At 41.3% G+C, this 27,337-nt stretch overlaps 1 protein-coding gene across 18 annotated transcripts in view; it reads right to left on the bottom strand.

Moving 5' to 3' along the window:
- Positions 1-27,337, bottom strand: part of DMD (dystrophin) — a 1,311,735-nt gene that overhangs the window by 986,957 nt on the left and 297,441 nt on the right. For all 18 annotated transcript variants that reach the window (XM_077342956.1, XM_077342959.1, XM_077342965.1 and 15 more), the window contains exon 2: positions 7,766-7,827. In XM_077342956.1, coding sequence (XP_077199071.1) covers positions 7,766-7,827 — 62 coding nt within the window. The remainder of the gene's footprint in view (positions 1-7,765; positions 7,828-27,337) is intronic.

Here is a 27,337-nt window from a genome sequence, read left to right as displayed (position 1 = left end):
AGGAGAAGCACCTAATTTCTCTCAACTTCTGTCGGTCCTGGATTTTTCTTTCCTCCTCTGCCTTTTTCGATCTTCTCCCCCACCCCTCCAAGAAAAGAAAGAGGCTTGGCTCCCCCCCCCCCTTCTGAACTACCCTAACCACGTGCAGAACACTTTCCTGTTTTAATGGGGAGGAAGGGGAGAGGAAGTCCTGAGTTCAAAGTGATCTGAATTCAACAGGATTGACAATGGAATAAAGAAAGTAAGTGTAGAATCTGCCCTGGTTGGGAATTCCTGCTTTAGGCTGATACTGCATTGAGCAAGAGGTTGAACTAGATGACCTATATGACCTCTCCCAATACTATGATTTTATGTAGTCACCAGCAGATGCATTCTTACATACTTTCCCCCTGAAACTGACACTATTAAATAATGCTTCAGCTTCTATAATTATACATCAAAACATTGAAGGCAATTAACAATGACAGAACTCCTATCACTCAGCTCCTAGGCAACAACAGGACTTAATGAAATCTCACACTCATCCCTACCAAATGCTCACATTTTTTTTCTGTATACTTGCTGAGTTCTATTTACTACATATATTCTCCACCGTTGTCCCCATTGAGGACCCAAAGCTGCTTAAATCTTGTTCCTCTCTTCAATTTGATCTTCACAACAACCCTGTGAAGTAAATTAGGCTGAGAGCATGTGACTGACCCAAAGCCACCCATCAAGCTTCCATGGCAGAGTAGGGATTTGAACCAGGGTCTCCAAGATCCTAGAAGATCCTGGTTCAGAATCATTACACTGGTTCAGATTCTGATTCAGAATCACTATACTGATTCTTACCATTTAAAATAACGTAGGAAAGCCTTATACCTAAAGCACTTATGTAGTGTCTTTAAACAAGGATCCAATGGGGAATGTAGTTCTTGGTATAGTCAGTACTTGGACATACTTTTTCAGTTTTCTTTTGCCTCATAAGATTGTAGTGAACTTTTGTATTTTATATACTTTGTTTATGTTGATAGGGCCGTATTTCAGTTTCTATTCTGCATGACATTCAGTGTAGGTTAGAATTATTTTATCAATTTAAAGCACTATTTATGAGATACTTCAAAACATAATCAAATAAAACCATATTGAGTATGAAAATGAATTATTCATTTCTTGGTATAAGGTGACCGTTCAGAGCCTATCTATTTTTCTCTTCTATACCTTGTGAGATAATGTATTCCACATAAGCAGATTGCCTCATATGCCAGATACATACATACCTTTAAAAACACCCACAGTGACCTCATTATGAAAGAATGTGATTTAGAATTTTATCTATCAATCCAAATATTGAGTTAAACTACCTTACATTGTATCTATGGTTCCTCTATATATTTGTGAAACAGCCTTGTGGGAGGAGCGTGTCCCAGGCGTCTGCAAGGGAATAAGGGCCAATCAGGGTGCGGCCAGCACAGCTGGCCGCACCCTGATTGGACCAGCCCTAAGGCCCGCCTTCCTCACAGTGTACCTATTATGGGGAGAGGAAGGGAAAGCAATTTTAAACTGCTGAGAAACACCTAAGGCCTGCTGGTTGCCTGTGGGCCATTCTCAGTTCGCACAGAGCTCTCAGCCCCACTTCCCTGACAGGATGATTGTTATAGGGAGAGGAAGGGAAGGTGATTTTACATGCTTAGAGAAAACTGAGGCCTGCTGGGTGACTGTTGGCTCTGTGGACCCAGTTCTCTCAGAGTTCTCAGCCCCACTTCCCTGACAGGGTGTTATAGGGAGAGGAAGGGAAGGCAATTTTAACCTTCTTAGAGCAACCTGAGGCCTGCTGGTGCCTGTGGGCTACTCCCAGGGCCGTTCCGCATTCGTCCAAAATAGCACAATGGTAACTAATTGAAATCGCTACAGTTTTGCCGTTATGCACAACGTCGTTGACAATCTGCAACACTACTGAAACCGATCCACAAAAAGCGCTTCGTTGTAGCGCTTTCAGGGAAATCCCAAAAAGTGGATTCACCCTCCGGAAAGCACTACACTCCTGCAACCAATCTGCAACACTAGTGGAAAAGTTCTGTACGTTACCATTGTTGCGGTTTCTGCAAAGTCCCTCCCCCTGGCTCTCTCCTCTGACCTTCCGGCGAAGCGATCACCATTTTTTTTTTCTCCGAGCGAGCGGAGATCAACGCACCGGCAAGCCTTCGTTTACCCAGTGAGGCTTCCCCGGCTACAGTCCCTCTGTTTAAAGTCACCAAGCACAAGCATCATAGAGGCCCGTTTGCTGGTTTATTTTCACTTTATTTTTCACACTGTTTTCGGCTGAAAATCGCGCCCGTGAGGGGGGGGATTTTTTTTTTCACTCGGGGGGAGCGTGTCAATGATGAAACGGCAGCTCAAACATCACCTGCTAGCTGGATGGGTCTCTCCGTTGCAACGAATCAACGCATATTCGTTGCAACGGGTGTGCGTTTTTTTTTTTAAAACCTTCCTTAAAGGGAAAGGGGCTGTTTGGGAGCATGCTAACTGACGCCCATTGGCTGCTTGACAGCCAGGGGCGGGACACAGCTTAGCAATAGTGCTTCCTTTCTAGCGATTTTTGCAGAGACCGGAACCCTGTGGGAAACGATAGAAACGCAACTGGATTCCACTACAAAGGCAGGTATGCATAACGACGAATTCCACTTTTTAAAATGGCAATTTTTCGTTCAGCAAACAATTTGCTACATGGATCCCGGTGCGGAATGGCCCCCAGTTCTCACAAAACTGTCAGCTCCACTTCCCTGATAGGGCAGAAGAAGGGAGAGGAAGGGAGAGGAAGGGAAGGTGATTTTAAACTGCTTAGAGACACCTGAGACCTGCTGGGTGAATGTGGACCATTCCCACTTCCCTCGCAGGGTGTCTGTCATGGGGAGAGGAAGGCAATTTTAAATTGCTTAGAGACACCTGAGGCCTGCTGGGTGAGTGTGGACCATTCCCAGTTCTCTCAGAGCTCTCATCCCCACTTTCCTGACAGGGTGTCTGTTATAGGGAGAGGAAGGGAAGGCGATTTTATACTGCTTAGAGACAACTGGGTGCTTGAAAGCTTTTGAAAGCTCATCTGTAACCACTATGCCCCAATTCCCAAAGGTCAGTCCTCTCCCACACTCAACTAACATTCCACACCACAGGTTCTTGTCACCCATCTCTCCACACCCACGCCCTCATTTGTCACCACAGCACCACAACCCCCCCTCCAACACACATATTCAACCTTATTCCCTTGCAGACTTGACAACCCCTCCCCTTACTCTTCCCAATGCCACTCTCTTCCTTTCTACCTCCCTCACTCTTTGCTATTTCTCCACCTCTCCCCCTGCTAGTGTCCGTTGTCTCTGCTACAATGGGCTTTAATTCTAGTTATGCAATATTTAAAAATCAAGTTCTATGGCCTTAAAGTAAGAGTGCAAAAACCTGTAAATGTTCAGTTCTTTCAGGGTTCACCTGTCATCTAAATGCTGAGTTCAGCTTTTTGTAAACTCTTCCAAGCTGTAGGAAGATTGGTAAGTTACCAAGGAATCACAATGATTAAAACAACCCAACTGACATTCTGAACTAGAGTCTGGGGCTGGTTGAAAATCAGAACACAGAAAAATAATAAGGGGGGGGGAGAGTTTTCAGAGTAAATTTTTATTAGGCACAATATATTCACTATAGTACTGGTGTTATTTAGATCTGTAGATAAAGTACATATTTTCTAGACAACTTTGATTTTAAAAAATATTTTGCTCACTTTAGTGAAATCATTTTTCATTGTAAATTGAGATTTTATATTCCTGGGATACTATAAAATTGTAATTTATTGTACCCCGTGGCACAACAAATGCATTAAGTAGGCTCAGAGCATTCTAGAAAGAAAATGCAAATGAGGCGGCAGTTATTCCAGGATTATTCTATAATATTTAAATAAGGAAGGCCATGGTATTTATCCCAGGAAAATTAATATTTTTGCAAGTTATGTAGATTTAGTGGGATCACAAAGTTTGTAGATGACAGCAAATTATTTCGAGTAAAGAATATCCTAAACTGTTTATAATTTTTTAAAGCTGAATTCCCTTCATTCCTATAAGTTTCAGGACATATTGTTCATCATTTTACAAGTGTTAAGGAAGCATCAGCCGGCCATTCCAAATCATCAAGATAACAAAGGAATGATCAGCAAATAGAGATGTCAGGATAGAAAGTCTGCTACTTAACTTCAACATGGGCAACAATACTGATGCATCAGTTGTTGTTTTTCCCCTTATCAGTCTGCAAATTGATCCAGCAACTATACAAAACTCTTCTGCAACTCTAATTTACTGCCTCCTATATAGTCCAATTGTTTGTTGACAGAAAGGTCATCCTTCTTAAACAGTTCTGCTATGCATTCATTCACTCCTAACACTGATGACAAGTATCTTGCTAATAGTAAACTTCCAAATGACATTAGCTGATGCATATAACTCAGCACATGATCACCTAATTATATACTCCATGCTGCAGGTGATAAAATATTTACCTACAGTAACTTGACCTACAGAAAAATGTTTTGTAACTTCACCCTACATATTTGTAATATAAGTAGTTATTACAAACAGCCAATTAGAAGCACACTCTACATGGCAGCTACTGGGGTGATTGCTCAATAAATAACCACATCATTAAAAAGCATAAAGTGTGAAGATGTTATATACAGTACTTTCTTTTTATACTGGTATGCCATCATAAAAGTACCTTGGCCTAATATGAGAAGTTAAACAAACCAAAATCATTTAGCTCCAAAAGTGGACTGCAAGCATCAACAGCCAAACTTGGTTGTCTCAGGACAAAAAAAACACACCCTTAAGGTATTTAGAGCATAATACACACACGCATGCACACAATTTTCAAAGGACTCAGAGCGAGTAACAAGAAATACTATGATGAACAATAGGTGACAGAATTCAATGCTACTCAAAAACTTGTATTCACTAACACCGGTAGAAATTGATCCACACTGGTTGCCTTATAAAGAGAACGTGCTGGAATAAGGTTTTTATCTTATACTGTAACAAGATTCAACCATAAAATTAAAGGAAGCAACAATGCACTCCTAAGCAGAGTTATACCCTTCTAAAATCACTGATGTCAATGGGCTTAAAGTGGTGTAGGACTGCACCATCAGTTCCATAAGCAAGCAGAATACGTCCAAGCCCATTGTTATTTCTTCTACCAAACTAAAGATGTATCTTCATGAAAACAAATGGTTTTGCTTGTTTGTTTTGCTTTTTAATTACTACTCACTTAATTGATGTGGTAGATTGTTTAGGTGACTTCATGCCCCACATGAATAAAAGTAGAGCTTATGAAATATCTAAAAGATGAATGCTTTGATCTCATATCTATCATCCAAGAAATAGCCAGCCAATCCTATTCAACCTATTCAATCCTAGAGCCTCTTGTGGCGCAGAGTGGTAAGGCAGTCGTCTGAAAGCTTTGCCCATGAGGCTGGGAGTTCGATCCCAGCAGCCGGCTCGAGGTTGACTCAGCCTTCCATCCTTCCGAGGTCGGTAAAATGAGTACCCAGCTTGCTGGGGGGTAAACGGTAATGACTGGGGAAGGCACTGGCAAACCACCCCGTATTGAGTCTGCCAAGAAAACGCCAGAGGGCGTCACCCCAAGGGTCAGACATGACTCTGTGCTTGCACAGGGGATACCTTTACCTTTACCTTTACCTATTCAACATTACATATTTACATTATTGTTAGTATGCCTGCATTAAGATCAGTGATTATTATGCGCAGCAAAGCCTCACCATGGCCTCTGGTTGATGCTGCGGAGGGCTGGCTGGAGTCAGACATGACTGCCCCAGTGGCCCGCTGCAGTGGCCCACTGCAGCAGTGTGTGCAGTGTCAAAGGGGCCGGCAGGACCCACAGCACCTATAAAGACGCCATGTATCTGGGTCTCGGCCTCTTGGCTCAGCACGCTGCAGTGCAGTTTCCCTCCCACCCACCCTATGTTAATGTGGAAACAGCCTTGTGGTGGTATTTGAGGTGGGTGTTCATGTTCAATAATTCATCACCACTGTTGGTCTGCATTCGATGGAAACTGTTGGCAGGAAATCTGGTGTGCAATAGAACTCACTGGGGTTCGGGGCCTCCATAAGAGATGGCATGTAAACAAGTGTGGCTGACCTGGCAGGGAGGCCAGGTGCTTGTTTTGCCAAGTGGCCTGGGGGAAGCCAATGGAGGTTTGGACCTCTTTGGCTTCCCTACATAGGTTGCTTCCCTTAGTGGTGGACTTCAGTAGGCATGGGGATCTGCTTTTCCAATGGGGAATGGTGTGGATCCCCAGGGTGCCTCTGGACTCCATGGGTGTTGGTGCAGTCTGCTGACTGCTAGGTCAGGCTCTCTCCTGTGCTAACCCTCCCATGGAGTGGTAATAAAGCTGTGGTCTTGTTTATCCCCAACAATTGTGTGGCCTCCTGCAAGTCAACTGCTTTCTCAAGGGAGGCCTGTGACTTCTGAAGGAAAAGTTTTGTTACAGTTTATACACTGTTCTTTTTGTTTTAACACAATGATTGAGTCATCCATTAACATTTATTTTGCTCATGATAATGAATTCTATTCCATTCTAAGATCAGAGTGACATCATCTATTTCACCATCTGTATATAATAAAGGCAGATCCTTAAGAATCACCATAATATGAAATGTTTCTGAAGGCACATCAGCCGACTCAATTCTGCAATCAAGGCTATTCATTTAAAATATCCATATGTAATCTTTTCCAAACAAAGATTCCAATAATGACAAATTATTGACTACGTTATTATGAGCTAGGACTATTGAATTATCTTCATCTAAATGTGTTATTACAAAGTAGCCTCTGCCTATTATTTTTTCAAGTTAAACAATTCCAGAAAAGAACTGTACTTTACCACCAAACCCAAAGCCAGTATGTTTTAAAACAAATATTATCTGCTTGGGTCATTAGTGCAGTTTCATTTCCCAAATCTCATCCAATGGTAAACTGAAATGGATCCAGAAATGGAGTTTAATCCTGGAGCTGCTCACTCTGCTATCAATTATATTAGCCCAGGCTTTTTCAACAGAGGTTTCAGGAAACCCTGGAGTGTATAAACACCCCCCCCACACACACACACACATTATAGATAGATAGTGACAGACAAGGGGCCCTGGTCATAAAATCTTTGCTGGCTGTGAGGCTCTTTGCACATGGTAGTGACTGGAGTCCAAAGAGGTAAGTATTGTCATTTTAACTTAATTTTCCTGTGGGGGGTGGCAGGGGACAACAGAGAGGTAGAGGCTTGTCTCAGTCCTGTTCCCATCTGTTTTTGGCATGGCAGGGGTAGGAGTCATGGACAACGATGTCACATCTGGTAGGAGTGTCTTGGATCACGTCACTTCTGGTGATATGACGTCTGGGGCATGGCAAGGAGGTATGGCCTGCTGACAATACTTCCAGGGTTTCTCAAGGCCTGAAGAATGTTTCAGAGGTTTCTCAATGGTAAAAATTTTGAGAAAGTCTATGGTAGAGACTGGTGATTTGACTTTTTTGTAAATAATTTTACCGTAACTTCTCTCATCGGCAACCATAACAGTCTACTTGCCGTTCAAAATCAAGTAGAGTAACCAACTTTTGGAAATCAAATAATAGCTACACTGAGATTCACACCTGATCTTAGTGTGTTTTCTCCCCAGCACAAAACAGTTTTGAAAAATTTAAAATTTATTTTAAACAGAAAAATAAGGAATTCTCTTACCTTTGCAAGCTGTGCATTTACCCATTTTGTGAATGTTTTCTTTTGAACATCTTCCCTTTCATCTGCAAAAACAAAGTAAGACTTTCATTTAATGCTATACACTTGATGTTTTGTTCAAGAAAATATTACATTTACTAGTCCTAACCTGGATAGCGCAGGCTAGCCTGCTCTTGTCAGATCTTGAAAGCTAAGAAAGGTAAACCCCAGCTAATAACTGGATGGGAGACCTTCAAGAATCACTAGAGTCAGGATGCAAAAGCAGGCAATGGCAAATCACCCCTGAATGTCTCTTCCCTCATAGGATCTCCAAGCTATACTATGCACATGCTGTGCAATAAATAAATAACTACATTCACCAGTTCACTGGTTGCTGTAGCATTAGAATTTATTCTGAACTGGATTGGAAGTTTAGCAAAAAAAATTGTTAATATTTTCTTGAATTCATTTCCACATTTTAGAGATCACTGCTTCAATGCAAGACTATTTTCTAATCTATTATTTAAAGTGTGAATGTAGTGCATGCACTCTGGCTTGTCATGCTTATGAGCAGTTTCAACCCATGAATGTTCATTTGCTTTAAGTGCTATTTTATTATTTCTGGTAGGAAAAGCTTTGAAATTTAATGCAAATACCTCAACTTGTCAGACATTCTTTCTTTTATTCTCACTTGTTGATTTTTGCATTGTTCTGGAAACTTGTAGCCTTTAAGAAACTATTTTCTTGCATTTCCAGCTGTGAGTGATATGAATGATATAATTTAATTTGTCCAGGAGTACATTTAATCTGTAGACTGTGAATCTAGCCCAGAGATTTTTCTTGAATGTGCCAAACATAGCTTTATATGTGAGATTAAGGAGTGTGGGCCTACTCAGAAAATGTGCAAATTGGAGAAAAAATATTTGGATATTCTGCTCTAAATATGTCAATTATTCATGAAACAGTTAATATAAGACTTAATCTCAGGAAATTTACAGCAGCGTAGTGGAACTAGCAGTCATTCTATTTAAGGGTGTTTGGTTTTAGTTTTTGCAATAGGTTGGAAACAAATTAAATATACATAATACTGTATTTGCCAGTGTATAAGATGACTGGGCGTATAATATAGAGTTTGTTATATACCCGCCCCGCCCCTGTATCTCCCTGTGACCGGCACTAGTGCACAAATGCGCATGTGCATACTCTGCGTAGACAAGGGGTGGGCTGGAGTGCCACTGCTTCCTGCCGAGCAGAACGGGCCGGTCACGCTGAAAAGGCTGGCACCCCTATTTCGCTGCTGATGCTCGCCGCAGCCACGCTGATGACCTGCCGCAGGCGTGCTGGATAACGCGTGATACTTCATGGTATGTAGAATGAGGTGGGGGGCATCGGGAGGCCACTATGGGCAGCTATGTCCATCCCAACTGAAGTGCACCCAGCGTATAGGACGCCCCCCCCACTTGGAGGCATGTTTTTCAGGGGGGGGAAGCAGTCTTATATGCCAGCAAATACAGTACATATTTTCTTGGATTTCCTAGGTTTACTTTACTAATTTAATAACTGGAATGTATTATGCATAATTTAGTTAAGTATAGTTCAACTATGGCTGGAACCCTGACACTCAGCAGCCTTGGATGCTGACCACCACTTATTAGAATGACACAGGGAAAGTGAGTGTGGAGGAGAATAGACATAGTACCAGTGTCATGATGTTACTTGCAGTGCAAAGTCAGAAGTGATATCATTGCATTGGTAAAAACTCTCTAGGATTCCCCCTCCCCACAATATGGGAAAAGATCAGTGCTAGTGGGAGTTTTATAGGGTGGCAATATCTATATATCACTTTAATATATTGTATTGTGATAGGAAATGTGGCAGTCCACTTGAGGCATAATGGGAGTAACAAACAGTATTAGGTAAAACAAGGTATAAAGCTGGGATGTTCATTAAATTGTTCACACGGTCTTTACCTACAGATTCAAATTGCTGGTCATTATAACCAAGTAACACAATGAACTTTTAGGTAGAAATATAGTTCCCATGGTTATCAGTACATGAGTGAATGGGCTAGATTCACCAGTAGCTAACCAGAGACCTGCCAGATGCGTAATTAATGCTTCTTAGTGTAAGCATCTCACACATGATTTATCCTGTGTAAACTCACAGTAGATTATAATTGAAACAAATTAAATGTCTTATAGTCTATGATAAAATGAAATATACATCATATTTTCTGAAATATACTATGCACATATCCAAATAAAAATCTATGCTTATCAGTAATCATACTAAATGATTAAACTGTGAAATTAATAACCTGTGGAAACTAAGCCAGGCAATAAATTTTAGAATAATCCTGAATTTGAGTGAGGCTTTAAAATAATGTTTAGTAATAAGATAAAACATAGAATAAAACAAAATAAAGATCCTTTAAAATAATTTACTTGATACCACATATTTAATTTGTACTTACAGAATGAGCACTGTAAAATTGGAGAGGAGGCACAGTGTTATGTATGTAAAGGACAATTGCTCACTATTTCAAATGCAAATCTAACCACTGATATTATAAAACTTATTTTAAAAACCCAAATAGTAATTTCTTAACCAAAGATTAAAGCATGAAAGTCACACTAAAAACCAATCAAACAAAATAAGAAACTCCCAGGAGGGTTTTCTAGATGTATTCAAATTGCATTGACAATCTGTCTTTCAAAGTGGTGTCCATCACAGCTGGCCAGCATTCACTATAGCTTATTGTGTGTTGGGGAAGATAAAATGCTAATAGTGCCATCTGAAGCAAACTTACACCATTACATGCCTGTTGGCTTAAATGGACTTACAAGGTTTTAATGCTTAGCAGGACACTATAAACCATGACTAAACCCAGCAACTATGCGGAACAGGGACTGAAGCCAGAGAATACAGTAGGCACTAGAAGGAAGAACACAAGGACATGGCCTGATCCATCAGAAATATCACATCTTCACTATGCTGTTCATAGTATACTAGGTAAAGAAAAAGAGACCAGTCTATTTCCCATTGCTTCATTAAGACGCAATCACATGGATCTACATTTATTATCAAAGTGAGAAGCAAGATTGCTATGGAGATTTTCCCTGCCCTTGTATAAATTAGTTTATTCAAGAAATAATCATGAAGTATTTTCAAGTCTTGGAGAAAATATCAAGGTATCAGAATGAAGATGGTAGATTAGAAATATGAAATGTTATATATCTATGAACATTATCTGAGAACCACTCATCATTAATTTTTGATCTATTGAAGGCTGATTGCATATTCCTAAGTATGCTTGTCTAGGCCACTTGTTCATAGGCCACTTGTTAAGTTTTGTCCCTTTAATTAACTCTCAGAACTGTCCCTTTCCTCTATGATAGACATTTTTGCCTGCAGAGCTGATCATTATAATCTAGAGATGAGCAGTGATATTAGAGACAATGATAGAGGCTTGCAGATCGAGGTTGGGGTGGATTAGTGTGGGTGTGTCCCTCCCAAGCTATGGGCTATGGGCTTTGGCCAGCCGTTACCAGCAACTGTTTGTATTTTTGGGGTGGAGGCAGACCAACATGGGCCCTGCGAGTCTGGAAAGTGCAGGAAGATCTAAATAAAGAATATTTACAGCCTGAAACTGTCAATGGTGAACAAGTAAATGGCTGGAGAGACATAGGAACTGAAGTGAGTTTTCTCAAGCTTGGCCTGGTAAACAAAAATCATTATTTGACATGAAAATCAAGGGCACAACTGGCTCAGAATTTCAAGTTCAGTTAGCCTTACAGGAAAGTAGACAGTGAGACTTTGGGGGGGAATTAGATGATTCACTTTTATTAGGCAACAACTTGGCCTTGTGGACAACAACAGGGACTGCAGTTGCCGGTAGTAGGCCTTAGGCTTCAGAAGGGCAGACATCACCAACCAAACAACAGACTGTGCTAGCGAAGGGGTGTCTGTAGCCATGTGCATTTGTTTTGAAGGGATTCATGTGAAGGGAAAGAGCTTTCCCTTCAGCCTAACTGCCTGGAGATGAGCTGTACTTCCAGAGCTCCATCTGGAAGCTGGCATCCCTAAAACTCAGTGGGATACAATGCCACAGAGTCACCCCTCCAAAGCAGCTATTTTTGCCAAGGGAGCTAATGTTTATAGTCTGGAGATGAGCAGCCATTCCAGGAGATCTCCAGGCCCCACCTGGAGATTGGCTGTCCCTGGTCTGAACATATTCCTTGAGGTTTGAAAATGGGACTTCAAAAGTGTGTAATGCCTTCACATCCACCTAACCAGCCACATATTTCAGGTCAAGAAAACACTGCAAAGAGGAGGTAAGGTGTAGATTGGTGTAGATTCATGTTTTGGAATTCTACACTACCTAGGTGTGCATAAACCTAATTAGGGTCAAGACTGCTGTGCACAGAAAGACCTCCTCTTTGGATTGCCAGCTTCCAAGTGAGGCACTAAACCCCCAGCAAACCATGAGCTGGCACCCATCGTATTACAGAATGCAACAGGCATTATTACTAGTATTAAATACATATCTGTATAAATCACCTATTTAAATCAACTGGCTACATCTAACAACCCAAACTAAAATGATCTGGTCGAAACAATACAAGAATCTCAAGGCAAAAAGAATGACTAATTAAGACCCTGTTAAAATAGCTCTGTCTGGCAAATCCTGCGGAAGTTAAGAAGATCTTGCATGTGTCCACCAAAAAGTCATTACACCAGGATGGGGCCACCACAGAGAAGAACCATGCCCTAGTAGAGGAATTGTGAGCCATGCGAAGTCCAAGAAATGTGGGAAACTGTAATAGGAAAATTGGTCCTTCGGGTATAATGATCCCAGACCATTTAGGGTTTAAAGGTTAAAACCAGCACCATGAGTTTGATTTGGAAACCTACTGGCAACCTGTAAAGATGCCTTGATCTTGCTTGTAAGTCAATAGACCAATATATGCTAGCAATAAGCTTAACAGCTGCATTCTAAACAACCTGGAGTTTCTGGAGAATCCTCAATGACAGCCCTGTTTAGGCTGGATTGCAATTGGAGGTGGAGGTGACCTTGTGGACATCAAGCACTGTGGCCAGACCTTACTGAGTGGTCTAGCTGATGGGCCTGGCAAAGGAGGAAGAACATAGACCTCAACCCTGTAGACACCAGTTTGTCACTGGAGCTCACCAGTGACACTTGCACTCCATCCAGAGCCACGAGCTCTAACTCACACATCAATTCAGCTACATGACTTACATGTTTATACTGTTATATTGTTATATGGTTACAACTATTAGTATTATTATTGTAAGGTATTCACTTGTTTATCTACTGTTTTATGTATTGTTCTTTCTTCCTATGTAAACCGCCCTGAGCCTTCGGGGAGGGTGGTAAATAAATAAATAAATAAATAAATAAATAAATAAATAAATGAATGAATGAATGAATGAATGAATGAATGAATGAATGAATGAATCTTTGATAGATTCATCTTCTCAACCATCAGACCACAGCACATAGGCCAAGGGAGCTGTTTCTGATTCCTTATCTAGCAGGAGGAAGAGCTGAGTATCATCAGCATATTCATGTCACCCAACTCCAAACCTCCTGATGAGGGACAACATCAAACATAAGGAATAATGATTGTAGCCTAATGAGTTTTAACAGAAAGTAGTGTTGTGCACCACTTTGCTAGAGAATGTGGTTTCTATTTCCAAAAAGGTAATAAAACCTTTCTTCAGCTGCCTCCAAATGTTATTGAATTCTTACTTTAGACATTCGCTCTTAGTAATGGTCAAATATAAGTCCTTGCTGAGAAAGAGAATGTGCTATTAACAAAGATTGACACTTGAGTAGGTCACAGAAAAAGGCTACTACAAACAAGTGGGTATAGAACAGAAGTCTGAGACAGAATAATCAATATAAGAATGTATGCTTGAATGATCTTAATGCACAGATAACTGCAATGGAAGAGACTTGCATGTGGAAATGGTGAAGGACACAGAAAGAAAGCTCATTTAGAGAGAAAAGCCTTAGCCTCACTGAAATAGCTATATTTAATGGTATTACCCAGGTGACTCTCATCTTTATACACTCCCTGACCATTAATTAATATGTAATTAGCTGTTCAATACCATACACATAAATATGTGGAAAAACAGCATATTTCTGAATAGGTTATACAGTGAAACAGCTTGAGTGAAAGATTAAGCTTAGGCACTAGATAACAGTGCTATTACTCTTCTTACAAGTAAGAAGTCTTTAAAAATCATTTTAAAGTCATGTATAAGAATGGCAGGAAGATCAATTTAAATTTTTACTGCTGTAAATTGTATGCAATTTTATCATTGGAAGATAAGCAACCCTAACTCTCCGGGGAGAGACACTGCAGCTATATTTTATATTGTGGCTTTAAATATAGTCCTTCATGTCAGTAAAGTGTATATTGTCCTCCCCTTCTACTTCAGGAATGGACTTTGCTTTGAAAGAATATTGAATCTTTCTGGCGGAAGATTTTAGATGGATTTACTTTCTTCAGTAGTGAAAGGTACAGCACAGTTGTCTGAGCTGCCTGACGTTGCTTTCTAAGGAAGGTTCACCATTTTTCACTAGTCTTGGTAGCCAAAATGTACGGTTATTAAACCTTATCCTTCTCAGAATTCAGGTGTGAGTTAAGGAGTCTTTCTAATGGGTGTTTGGAATTCCCATGAAGGATAGTTGTGCCTTTTCAGTATACTCAGACTCAAGTTCATGAAGAGACAAGAGACATTTTATTCGCATGTTTCGAAGGTCTCATGCAGTACACTCTTTATTGTTGTATTTTGCTTGGGAGATGGCAAACAACTAATTTTCTTTCCAGAGGAGGGAGACGTTTTCACCATGGTAAATAAATGTGTGTCTACCTTTTAATTCCATGTCATGCATTAAAAAAAATAAAACTTTGTTTTATGTTGGCAGAGTTTAAATATGCAAATGGGAAAAGCACCAGCTCTTTAAAATTTAAAATGTGACCAAGCAAGGAGAGAAATAGTCCTAACAGACTGATTTGTAACATTTCCACATAATGACTAAAGGCCAGGCCAGTGCTTGTCTGGTAGCAGGGTTAATCTCTACTTCCAAAGGATGTTAGTGCCAGCCAAGCCTGGCCAGGCCCTGGCATGAATCAGGCCTTTGATTGCCCCAAAGCAAAGGGAAATTGGATTCTTCCTGTGTTCCCTTCCTTGCAGCAATCATCCATGAGGCCTATATCAGGGCAGGCCTGTGTGGAAGGGGAGGAGCTGGCCTTCCAGGCCCAGCTTCTTCCCTGCCTATGGCATCTCAGAAAGGTCAAAAAATGCCCCAATCATCTTTGCAGCACTTCATGGTGGTAGAGAGCCAACTGGGGCATTTTTTTAAAAAAAATCATGAAGGTAGATTGGGTTGTAATGTAACAGACTGTGAGGCAGTTTGTACCAGTTTGAGGCCCCACCTCCAAAAATCAAGGAATATTTCTAATCCAGGGATAGTCAACCTCCAGTAGGGGCCTGGAGATCTCATAGAATCATAGAATCAGAGAGTTGGAAGGGGCCATAGAGGCCATCTAGTCCAACCCCCTGCTCAACACAGGATCAGCCCAATGCAGGATCAGCCCAAAGCATCCTAAAGCTCCTGGAATTACAGCTGATCTCCAGACTATAAAGATCAGCTCTCCAAGCAGAAATGGCTACATTGAAGGGTTGACAGGATTGTTGTGCAAAAGAAACATTTCAGGCCTCCCACACAAAAGAACCTCCACAGCAGCATCCAGTTTCATCTGCCCAACAACTTTGTGCTGTAAATAAAGGTAAAGGTAAAGGTATCCCCTGTGCAAGCACAGAGTCATGTCTGACCCTTGGGGTGACGCCTTCTAGCGTTTTCATGGCAGACTGAATACGGGGTGGTTTGCCAGTGCCTTCCCCAGTCATTACCGTTTACCCCCCCAGCAAGCTGGGTACTCATTTTACTGACCTCGGAAGGATGGAAGGCTGAGTCAACCTTGAGCCGGCTGCTGGGATCGAACTCCCAACCTCATGGGCAGACAGCTTCAGACAGCATGTTGCTGCCTTACCACTCTGCGCCACAAGAGGCTCATTATAGACTGGTATAAGATGCTATTTTACTAGCAAATAGAAGATGTAGTCTTTTATTGCAGGTATTTTAATTGGTTTTAAACAAAAGAAAAAAGTTTTATGAATTGTTGATGTCCTCCAACAGTCTTTCCAACAGGTCTAGATTATCTAACTATGTTACAACAATAAATGGACATAGGCAGAAATCAAGTTTAGATTTGTTACCAGTTTGGAGCACTATTAAGAAACATTTAAGAATGTTGTAATTCAAAACAAGGTCTATAGTCTGGATAACTTGTCAGAATTCAGAGAACTGAAGCTAAAGAAGTAAGAATTGAACTTGCTTCAGCCTTTGAGCTTCCATTACAAACATCAGTTGTACTACACTATCTATATATACAGATTGGTTATTTACTCTTTAGTTCGTATTTTGTTATATTTCTATGTATTTTCTTTTTGTGTGTGTGATTCCAATAGCTGTTTTGCCATTGTGGCTACCCTCACGCTTTGGCCAGGCCCAAAGTCCCCTTCGAAGAATGAACAAGCTGGGGAAGAGGCATGTGGGGAAGGAGTTCACAGGGGGGAGACTTCTTTCCATTCCACCTCAACCAAAGGTATCTTAGATGCAACTGAAGATACAGCCAACTCCAGAAACATCTTGGGACTGGACTGGTGATTCTCTTTATGCTTTGCCTTGGAATGGACTTTTTAAGGTGGTGGTTCAAATGTACAACGTCAGGTGGAATGGACAGGTGATTGGGATGGATATTTCTTTTCTGTCCCTGGAACAATAGGAACCAAAACACTTGATGGCAGGAGACTTCAATGGTATGGACTGGGAATGCTTGGCCATTAGAGCAGGAAAGTACCTTCTGTATTTGCTGCTGGGCTGTTGGGCTGTTAGAGCAGGAATGTATTTTTCAATAAAATTTGTTTTTGTTAATTTCTAAAGACTGCCTCTACTTGAGATCTCTATCACCATCCTCTTCTGTATACAAAGGTGGAGAATCTTGCTTGTTACCATTCTCACAAAGCAAAGTCTCCAAGAATTGCTAATTCTCCCATCATAAATCAGGATACAGGTCTAGTTCAGGTAACAACTGGACACAATGTTTGCATAGAACCTTCTGCATCATAACAGTGCAGAAGGAAAGGAAGCTTCATAGCAAAACTAACAATGAAGAGAATAAAATTAACCAGAGCTTGGAGAGAATGTGTCCTTACAATGCAGCAAAAAAGAAAGGACTGTTAGAAGAAAGGGGGCTATCCTCATAATGTTAAAAATGCTAGATTAGCTAGAAGAGAGCCTCTGGTGGTTGGCCTGAGCAAAATCAGTCCCAATGTGGAACTGCATGGAAGACTGAAAAGACTGAACCCATCCTAGTTTTTTTCACTGAAAGCCATAGATTTTCACTCAATATGAATGTATCTGTTAAAATTGTTCCTGGTTGTCAAAAATAATATTGGTCAGCTGATTATTATTTTTTCAAATGTTGAACTCAAAAGCCTGAGGATCAAAAGAAAGCATTTGCATCCTTATCCTGAAATGAACAGCACATGTGTCAATCCAGAGAGAATCCAATTACTGTGAATAAACTAGCAGCTAGCACATCAGTATTTTTCCAAATAACTTTGTTTCCTGGGTCCCTGTCTAAACTAATTAGCACAGAGACAATTTTAGTCTGCTTTTTATCGTGTGTGACCTGATTAGATTTTGCTACCTAATTTGAGCAACAGCTACAACACATATCAGTAGAAATGGTTATTAATGAGAATATCAAACATTTAAACAGAGGTCAACAGTACATATGTTTGTACATTATTCAAATAGAATGTTTTACGCATTCTACGTCTTATGTACTAAGCACAATCTGTTACTGATTCTTAGGACTAAACTGATATTCCAGGCCTGGCTCCTCCCCCACCTACAGTGTCCCAGCAGGGACACAAAACATCCCTGTTCCTGCTGCAGCAAGGCACAGCGGAACCTTTCTGGCTTTGTGCGTGCACACGAAAGGCCAGGACAGACTATGTCCGATTGGGCAAATCTTCCCCCATCGGTACATAGAAAGTGGCAGAGAATATTGCCCTGCCGTCAGAAACTGACAATGGCCTAGCATGGGTACCGCCTTGCATAATTGGTCTCTGTGTATCACCCACAGCTCATTTACTTTGGAAACCCAATTCTCTTTTGGAGCCCTTCCTTTCTGGCCAGAAGTAATTTTTTTTTGAACAAAAGGAGTTTGGAGGGAAGGAACTGGAAGAAAAAAGCAGTAGGCATTTGCTTAAAGACACAGAACTGTCACGATCATGTATTATCTGGAACTCAGCTTTAGCACTTTTCAGTGCTACATTCCAAAGCTAGTTATCTACAGCAAAAATTGATTTTACTTCCTTTACAGGACGGTATCAAGAGATTCACTAAGAAACATGCTGACACATTGCCTCAATGCAAATCTTATAAGCAAAACCACCCCCTTTCTTTAGAGACTGGATCCTTTGTAATTCTGTCATAACAATCCCATTTTGCAAATACATCACAATCTGAATGTACAGCAGAACCCTTATTAAAAACAGCATGTAAGAAGAAGTGCCACTTGGTTTTCATTTTCAATACTCCTAAGCACTCCAGTCAAGTTAGCACAGGTGTTTAACTCACATTCATCCTTGTGGGTAAAGTCAGAGTGAAAATCAAACTGAGTTTTGCTTTAAGTTCCTGCTAGATGCCTTTGTGCAGTACTCAGATAGTATAAACATAAAATATATTCCACATGGTAGCAGAGACTCAAAGCTAAATATATTCTCGTTACATATATTAATCATACTAAGGTTCCAAAAGCTTCAATATATACTATCTTAAAACATGATTGAAGGCTACTGCCCCGAACTCAGCATGCTACTTGTTACTCTACACAGACATGCTGACTTTCTGATGTTAAATATATATTAAAGCTCATCTTTAAACAGCCCCGTGGTGCAGAGCGCCACGGACTGAATAAAGCAGTAAGGGTACTGTGGGAGGAGTTAGGGCGGGCCCTGTCCGGCATAAAAACTCGGGGGGGGGCCAATCAGGAGCCGCTTCGCGGCTCCTGATTGGCCCCTCCAAGTGTCCATCCCGCCCGAAGCAGGCAATGGGGAGCCGCACGAAGCGCGGCTCCCCATTGCCTGCTTCACCCGCACAGCCACAGGTGAGCGGTCACCCGCGCCGCCTTCTCCCGGCCGCCGGAGCGGCCTCGCGGTGTCGTAGACGCCGCGTGGCTGCTCCGCCGGCCGAGAGAAGGCTTTAGAGAGCCTCGGGGGGCGGGTGGGCCCGGCCGCCTTCTCTCAGCCGCTCCGCCGGCCGAGAGAAGGCTTTAGAGAGCCTCGGGGGGGTGGGGGGGGCCCGGCCGCCTTCTCTCGGCCGCTCCGCCGGCCGAGAGAAGGCTTTAGAGAGCCTCGGGGGGCGGGTGGGCCCGGCCACCTTCTCTCGGCCGCTCCGCCAGCCGAGAGAAGGCTTTGGAGAGCCTCGGGGGCGGGTGGGCTGCTCCGCCGGCCGAGAGAAGGCTTGGGAGAGCCTCAGGGGCGGGTGGGCCTCGCCGCCTTCTCTCTTGCCAACTGAGGAACCTGGCTTCCTTGACTGCATCAATCCATCTCATTATGGGTCTTCCTCTTTTCCAACTGCCTCTTTTCTACTATTTCTAGTGCCATTTTCTTCTCCAGTGATTCTTGTCTTCTCATAGTGTGACAGCTTCACTTTGGTCACTAACTTCTAGGGAGAGTTCAAACTTGTTTTGATCTCTTTATTCATTTTTTTTGGGGGGGGGGAGTATCCATAAAACTCTCCTCCAACACCACATCTCAAATACTTCCTTATCATCTTTATCTTGGTTACCACCAACAGATCCATATACTTAAGAAGCTTTTCTAGATTCTTCATGGCTGCCTTCATAGTCTCAATGATTTCTTGGTTGTAGACTCTCCCTTTCACTTGATGGTGAAGCTAAGGAACAAAAAATCTTGAACAATTTCAGTCTCTAAATCATAAAGTTTTGTAATTTCTCAGTAGCTATTACTTTTTTCAATGTTCAGCTGCAATCTTACTTGGGCACTTTCTGCTTTAACCTTCATCAGGAGTCATTTCAAGACTTTACTATTTTCCATGATGCCATCTGCATATCTCAAATTGTTAATATTCCTTCCACCAATTTACATTTCACCTCCATCTAAATCTAATACAGATTTCATTTTGTTCTGCATACAGATTAAACAGATAGGGGGATAAAAACCTTGTCGATACCTTTGCCAACTGGAAACCATTCTGTTTCTTATCTTGTCCTAATAGTAGCCTGTTGTTCAGATTATACGTTGCATATCAAAATAGTCAAAGATTTTGGCACATACATTTCTTTTTAAACCAATCATAGTGTCATGAACTAAGGTTACTCTATCATAGGAGTCAACACAACTGAGACATTCTTTACACATTCTTTAAACTCTACAGGATTATTCTTTATATTGTATTTTGGAATTATGAATGTTTGGGGGTTTTTCTCCAGCTTTATTTTCAAAATTAATAGTTCGTGATCTGTAGCATAGTCGACTCCCAGTATGGATTTAGCAAAGAGAACAGCATTTTTCCAGCTTCTGCTTCTAATTATGTAATGTGTTTGATTTGTGTATTGGCCGTTCTGTGATGTCTACATACATATTCGTTTTTTGGGTTGCCTGAAATATGTTTGCAATAGAATTGTTGTCTTCACATAATTTTGTGAGTTACTCTCCTGCTTCATTTCATGCTCCTAGTCCATATTTTCCAACAATATTTGATACTACTTCCCCCCCCCTTTTGTTTCTGTAATCCATTCAGCTCTGATCATCAGTACATCTTGCTTAGGTGTGTGATTAATTTCTTCTTCTGATGTTGCAAGCCATTTTGTTTTTGTTGATTAATTTCCTCTTGGATGCTTACATAAAAGTTTTCAATTTCTTCCTGTTCAGCAGCTTTAGTTGGGGCATAAACTTTAGTGATGGTTATGTTTCCATTAAATCTATCTGATATTATTTGGCTAGACTTTGCATTATAGCCCGAGTGCCATTGCTACATCTTACCTCACTATTAGAGCAACTCCGTTTCTACCATGTTTGTCATTTTCAGAGTAAAACACTTTGTGATTTTTCTAACAGATATTGTATCAGTCTTCTCTGCTTTAGTTCACTCACTCCTAGGATTGTAATTTTCAAATATTCCGAGTTCTCATTTTACAATTGGAGCTTACCTTGCTTCATACTACCTTCATCCCATGTCTCTATTGTATATGCCAAACAACTTTAGACTTTCATTTTGCATCCATTCAACAGTGTGTCCTTTTGGCTTTAATGCAATTGTGATTAAGAACTGCACTACTTGCGCTCATCCTCAGCTCTTCCCCAGTAGCTGATTAAATGCTATCTCACCTGGGGAGTCTTCTCGCACTGCTTCTGTTTTAAAGTTTTACATTGCCTCATCATAGTATTTTCAAGGTATGAGATTATCAGAAGTGGCTTATCATTGCCTTCTTCTGCACAGAACTAACCAGGGTTAGCTTAAGTGTTACTTCCATGATAGATCCTGTGCCAGTGTGAGCTTCCACTACTGCTGCTGCCCAATAGCTATACTTCAAGGATTCTTCTACTCCCATCACCATTATTCTGCTTGTGTGGCTGTTGATTCCTGAAGGGAATGGATGCATCTTAGTCTGGTGTCTCAGCTATGACCATTCTGCCTTGCACAACTCTGCTAGGAGTTAAGCTTATAGAAACTAATATCACATAATGCATTATATTTTTTTAAAAAAAAGAATTGAATTAGACAAGGTCATGTTCTCTTTGTCACACTGAAGTTTATATTTTCCAAGACTGTAAAAAACCACCTGTCATAGTTCTGCAACCACACATTTACAATGTTCCCTTAAATTTGAAAGTTATAATAACTGAAAGCAGTGTGTTTAACCATTTTTATGAATGCTGATTGGCATATGTTCACAGAGGCATATCTGGAGATCTAGAATCTCCAAGCTCAGTGTAAATGGGCTGGATATCTGTACACCGCCCGTGGCGCCGCGGGTGCCACGGACTATATAAAAGAGTAAGGGGTTGTGGGGAGGAGTTAGGGCGGGACCAGTCCAGGATAAAAACTCGGAGGCGTCCAATCAGGAGCCGCAAAGCGGCTCCTGATTGGGCCCCTCCGAGTGCCACTCGAGGGCCAAGTGGCCAATTGGGAGGCGCGCATAGCGCGCCTCCCTATTGGCCACTTGGCCCACCACTTGGCCCGCCACTTGGCCCGCCACTTGGCCCGCCACTTGGCCCGCCACTCCGATTCTCAGCCCCAGCAATTCGAGCCGCGGACAGCGCGGCTCGCAGTTGCTCCTGGCCTGACGCAGCGAGAGGCGCAAAGCGCCTCTCGCCGCGTCAGCCGGCTACCCGAGGGAGCCCGTGGCAGCCGCGCGGAGCGCGCCTGCCGGGGGCTCCCTGCCCGGCGGCCTGATGCGGTGAGAGGCGCTTCGCGCCTCTCACTGTGTCGGGCTGCTGCCACACAAAGACCCCGGCAGTCGCGCAGAGCGCGGCTGCCGGGCCCTCCCTGCCTCCCCCGCCGCCGCTCACAGGAGGGAGCCACCACGGAGAGCCGTCGCCGCGGGACACAACAAACTGTAAGTGCCTAGAGCCCGCTGTATCCCTTCTACAGCGGGCTATATTTCTAGTATTCCCATAAAATGGAAAGTGTGTTTTATTTTCATATTCAAGAAGGATTTATATGTATTTTCAAGTTAACAAGTATGAATTAAAGGTGATGTGTTAACAAGAATATAGCAACACAGCAAAGGACAAATCAACACATAATATAAATTCATACATATTTTATGAAACCCAAGCATGAGAAATGAATAGATTTTAAGAAGCATCTGGGTATTCTTCATATTTTTTATTTAATGCATTACCCATAAAAAGAACTACAAAATCTAGACAAAATCTAAAAGAGGGCATGAACAGAAAATTGCTTGCCATTGCTTTTATTTTACTTAAATAGTGAAACTGTAGCAGTTTCTAAATATGAAGTCCCAAAGCAACATGGTTTTCCTCTTTCCAATTTTACCATGGATTGTGTAAGACTGTTTCTTTTTCCATCTTCATTGTACCACTGAAATGTCTTCAAACATTCAATTTTCAGAGACCCATTTTTATTTTATAACTAGTAGTAATGTGCTAGCTCATGGTTTAGTGTGTTTTGTGCCTTCCAGAACATAAACCTACACCTATAAGGCAACTTTACCTCCTCTCTACAATGTTTTCTTGATTTGAAATAGGCTATGTGGCTGGTTAGGTGGCTATAGAGGATAGCCTTTTGAGGCCCCACTTTCAAACCTCAAGAAATATTTCTAACCTAGAGATAGCAACCTCCAGGGCTATTTTGCCAAAGAAAACTTTGAGGCCTCCTACACAGGTTGTTGTGGAGATGAAACACTTGAGGCCTACTGCACAGGGCTGTTGTGCAAATCCAACAGCAGGCAAAAGAAGCCCTGCTACAGTTTCATTTGCATGACAACCCTGTACAGTTGGCCTCACGTGTTTCATCCTCACAGCAACCTTGTGTGGTAGGCCACAAAAGTTCAGAGAGTGGTGGAGAAGAGACACTCATGGCTTGGCTGTGTCTTCCCTCAAGCAGTGAGACTGGCCACAGCAATATTTTAAGTGAGAAGGGGCTTTTCTGGGGCCTCCCTGTCAGCCAACAGTTGCTCTTGGAAATGCGTCCATCACCTCAGTCAGGGCTGTTAGTGCAGGGGCAGTCAAACTGCGGCCCTCCAGATGTCCATGGACTACAATTCCCAGGAGCCCCTGCCAGCATTCGCAGTTTGACTACCCCTGTGTTAGAGGCTTCCTTCACAGCAGGCCTGAAGGGAAGGTGCGGAATCCTAAGCAAGAGTAGCAATTGGCTCTGGGGGAGGGAGATTCCACCAATATGAGGCTTTGGAACCTTCAGCCTTTTGTTAGGGTGTACAGTCATGATTTTATGCATCTAGATAGCTGTGAACTCATTTGTTGAATTAAGGTGAATCATTTATACTGTCTTTCCGCTCTCTATAATAAGATTTTTTTATTGAGGTCATCCCCCAAATTCTCATTTACTTACTATATAAAATTTTACTTGCTTTCTAATTTAAGCTTATCTAAATCTTTGTGTGATCTTGTTTAACCCTATTTTATTTATCTGAAATGAAATAACAAGCTGTACATGTTGTAAAAGCTATGTATGTAAGTAATAGTGTATGCTGAATCATTGATTACTATTGTCATTCAATTAGTTTCTGTCAATACTGTCAGGATAAAATATATAATTCTCTCTCATATGCTATGTGGTGTCATACCAATGGGGAGGGGAGGACTGAAGGAGATAGACATAATAGAAGGGATCTGTTACACTAGTATAAAGGTGGTAACTGCTAGGTTGTGAGTGTGAAAGATATATTTTATTCAGGGATCCAAAAATCAAGAGACAGAACAATATGGGTCTCTTAGCCAAGGAATTTTTTTTTGAATCTGTCAAGAAACTTGCTTTGTTTTTTATATTTAAAAAGGTTGCTTTTTGAGAAAACCTGGAATGTATATTTAAAAAAAATGATTTGTAAAAAAATAATGCAAGTAGTGCAGTTCTTAATCACAATTGCATTAAAGCCAAAAGGACACACTAAAAAAATGTCAGATATAATATTCTACAGAACACCTCTCATTTTCAATATATAAATTTACTTGAAATATGAGATAGTTACATCTCATAATGTAACTATTTTAATGGCTATTTCTTCACTACCAATATGACTTGAGTTATAAATGAAGAATAGTACACAACATACCTTAAAATATTTTTTTCTTTTGCTCATAAATAAGACCAAAGAAGTATTGTATAAATTCAGATCTTTTAATAAATTAATAAATTCAATGTACCATTACACCACAGGACCAAACATAGTGATTATTTTCTTGAACTCTGCTATTCGAATTCATACTTCTTATATCTTAAAATGAAACAATTTTTGTACTTTTTTCATGTATGAAGACACAGTGTATTTCCCACAGAGATCTAGACTGCATCTAATAAATGTAAACACCATAATGGTGATTTAATCTATCTGATAATTTGGCTTTATGCATTTGTTGATGTCCTTTAAAATCAGTAAACTATAACAGTCAATATCCAAAAAACACTCCCTGTCAGTTTTATGTAGGTCTTAAAGAGCAATGAAGCAAGAAGTAACTTGCATAGAAGATGTTCTATGGGGTAAACTAGCATCATTGGCAGAGATGTGCATGCCCTATATAACGGGCCACAAATCACAACACAGCAGTTCTCTTCTGGACTGAAATTTTCTTTCCCCCCCCACCAGCCCCCCAATTTTTTTAAGGCACTTCCAGGTTGCTATGCAGCAATGCTACAACACAGATGCCCTGTTGCTGTGGAGAAATGCCAGAATGATATCCCCCCCCCCCTTTCTGGAATTCATGTTCTTTTTCACTTTATTTCTGTCTGGGTGCATTTCTGAGACGCTGAATATGTTAACTGGAGCTCAAAAAGACATTTTGAGCTAGTGGTTGGCTTTAAAACAAGGTGCGTATGATCAGGAGAAAGCTGCTGGATCAGAAAACAGAAAAGGGGTTGTGTTCTGCCTGCCTGATCCCAAAAATACCATGGACACTTTAAAGAAGATTTTATTTCACCTTTGACAATGTAGATTTGCAGTCGCACTGCAACATGGATCGCACCATTAAAAAAATTATTCAGAGCAGGAAATGGGGAGGGGAGCATGGGTGCGAGGGCAGGATAAAGGTGCCAAGACTATTGTACATTTCTCCCTCCATACGGTCTTATCCCTGGTTCCTCACTGCTGGAGTCCCAAAATTGCGAGTTAAAAATGGCCAAATTGTGACATGGTTACTGGACAGCCTCGGGATATTGCTGACATCACGTATGCCACCAACATGCAAAGGCTGTTTCATGCGGAAATGGCCTTGGTCTTAATTTTCACAATAAGCAGTGTTGGGTGTGAGAAATAAATTGATGAACTGTCTGTGGGAAACTGGACAGCTTGCCTCTGATTCTAACGAAATGTCCTGCTTGGCATCCAGTAGTAAAATTAAAGATTTTTAAAGCTATTGTGTTTCTGCATAATAAAGTAATGAAAAGTATGCCTTTTAAAAATGTATAATGCTTTTTAAGGGCTCCATTCCTACAGCATATCACAATAAACAATTACCAAAAAGACAATGAGCATTAGCTACTGATCAAGCTAAAATGTAGATGTAATTATACCGGCAACATTTTTTTTTCAGAGTTGCCCTAGTAATGGCAAAGCACTGCAGCACAAACTCTAATAATGAAGCATAACTGCAATTTTCTTTCAAAAGGGATGAACAACCTGATAAGAGCAACAGCCTCAAGAAATAAAGAGAAAATGCACACAGAGAAAACAATAAAATATTTAAACATTTTTTTATTAATCTAGGGCTTCAAAGGTCCAAATGTTTCTTGTTTGCAATGGTGTACTTAATGCTGAGCATGTGCAAAAACAAAAGACTACTGCAATTCTCAAAAGAGACCATTAATATCTGATTGTCTTCAATAGACACAGTCACAACTGCAGCTGAAGGTTATAGTACCAACTGACTGGCCACCAGATTCTCTTATATATATTATGAAGACTCCATCTGAACTAGTGGGTACAAAGCATGTATTAAAATAGCACAATAAAGCATATGTCAAAGGCATTGAATTGGTTCAGATGTATCAGAAAATTTCTCTTCTTTCTCCCCACCATATATCCACCCTTCTTTTTAAATCCAGTATATAGTCTGTAAAGGTAAAGGTATCCCCTGTGCAAGCACCGGGTCATGTCTGACCCTTGGGGTGACGCCCTCTAGCGTTTTCATGGCAGACTCAATATGGGGTGGTTTGCCAGTGCCTTCCCCAGTCATTACTGTTAACCTCCCAGCAAGCTGGGTACTCATTTTACCGACCTCGGAAGGATGGAAGGCTGATTCAACCTTGAGCCGGCTGCTGGGATTGAACTCCCAGGCTCATGGGCAGAACTTTCAGACTGCATGTCTGCTGCCTTACCACTCTGCGCCACAAGAGGCTCTTCAATGGCTCCTATTTGACCCCAAAACCTACTGCTAGCTTAACTTTATGATTCCCCACCCCCTTTGCTTTGTTACTGGCTTTCATCTCTCTAAATGTGAGAGTCCTAGAGAAATCTATGAGCTAACTGAGATATTTTCACACTAGCAATATCGTTTAGCTTTGCCTTTTAAAAAGCTTGCCTTTTTTTCTGTTTCTGTACTAAAATCTGCCTTTCCAGGTGCACACCTGAATTGCCCTTTCACTTACTCAGTGGTTAAGTATTTCATGGGCAGAGCTTTCAAACTGCATGCCTGCTGCCTTACCACTCTGCGCCACAAGAGGCTCTTATATAGTCTGTACAAACCATAATTTGCTTGCAC

The sequence above is a fragment of the Paroedura picta genome, chromosome 6 (genome assembly GCF_049243985.1).
Source record: "Paroedura picta isolate Pp20150507F chromosome 6, Ppicta_v3.0, whole genome shotgun sequence".
Lineage (NCBI taxonomy): Eukaryota > Metazoa > Chordata > Lepidosauria > Squamata > Gekkonidae > Paroedura > Paroedura picta.
The sequence above is the reverse complement of the archived record's forward strand: the minus strand, read 5'-3'. Positions and strand labels throughout refer to the sequence as shown.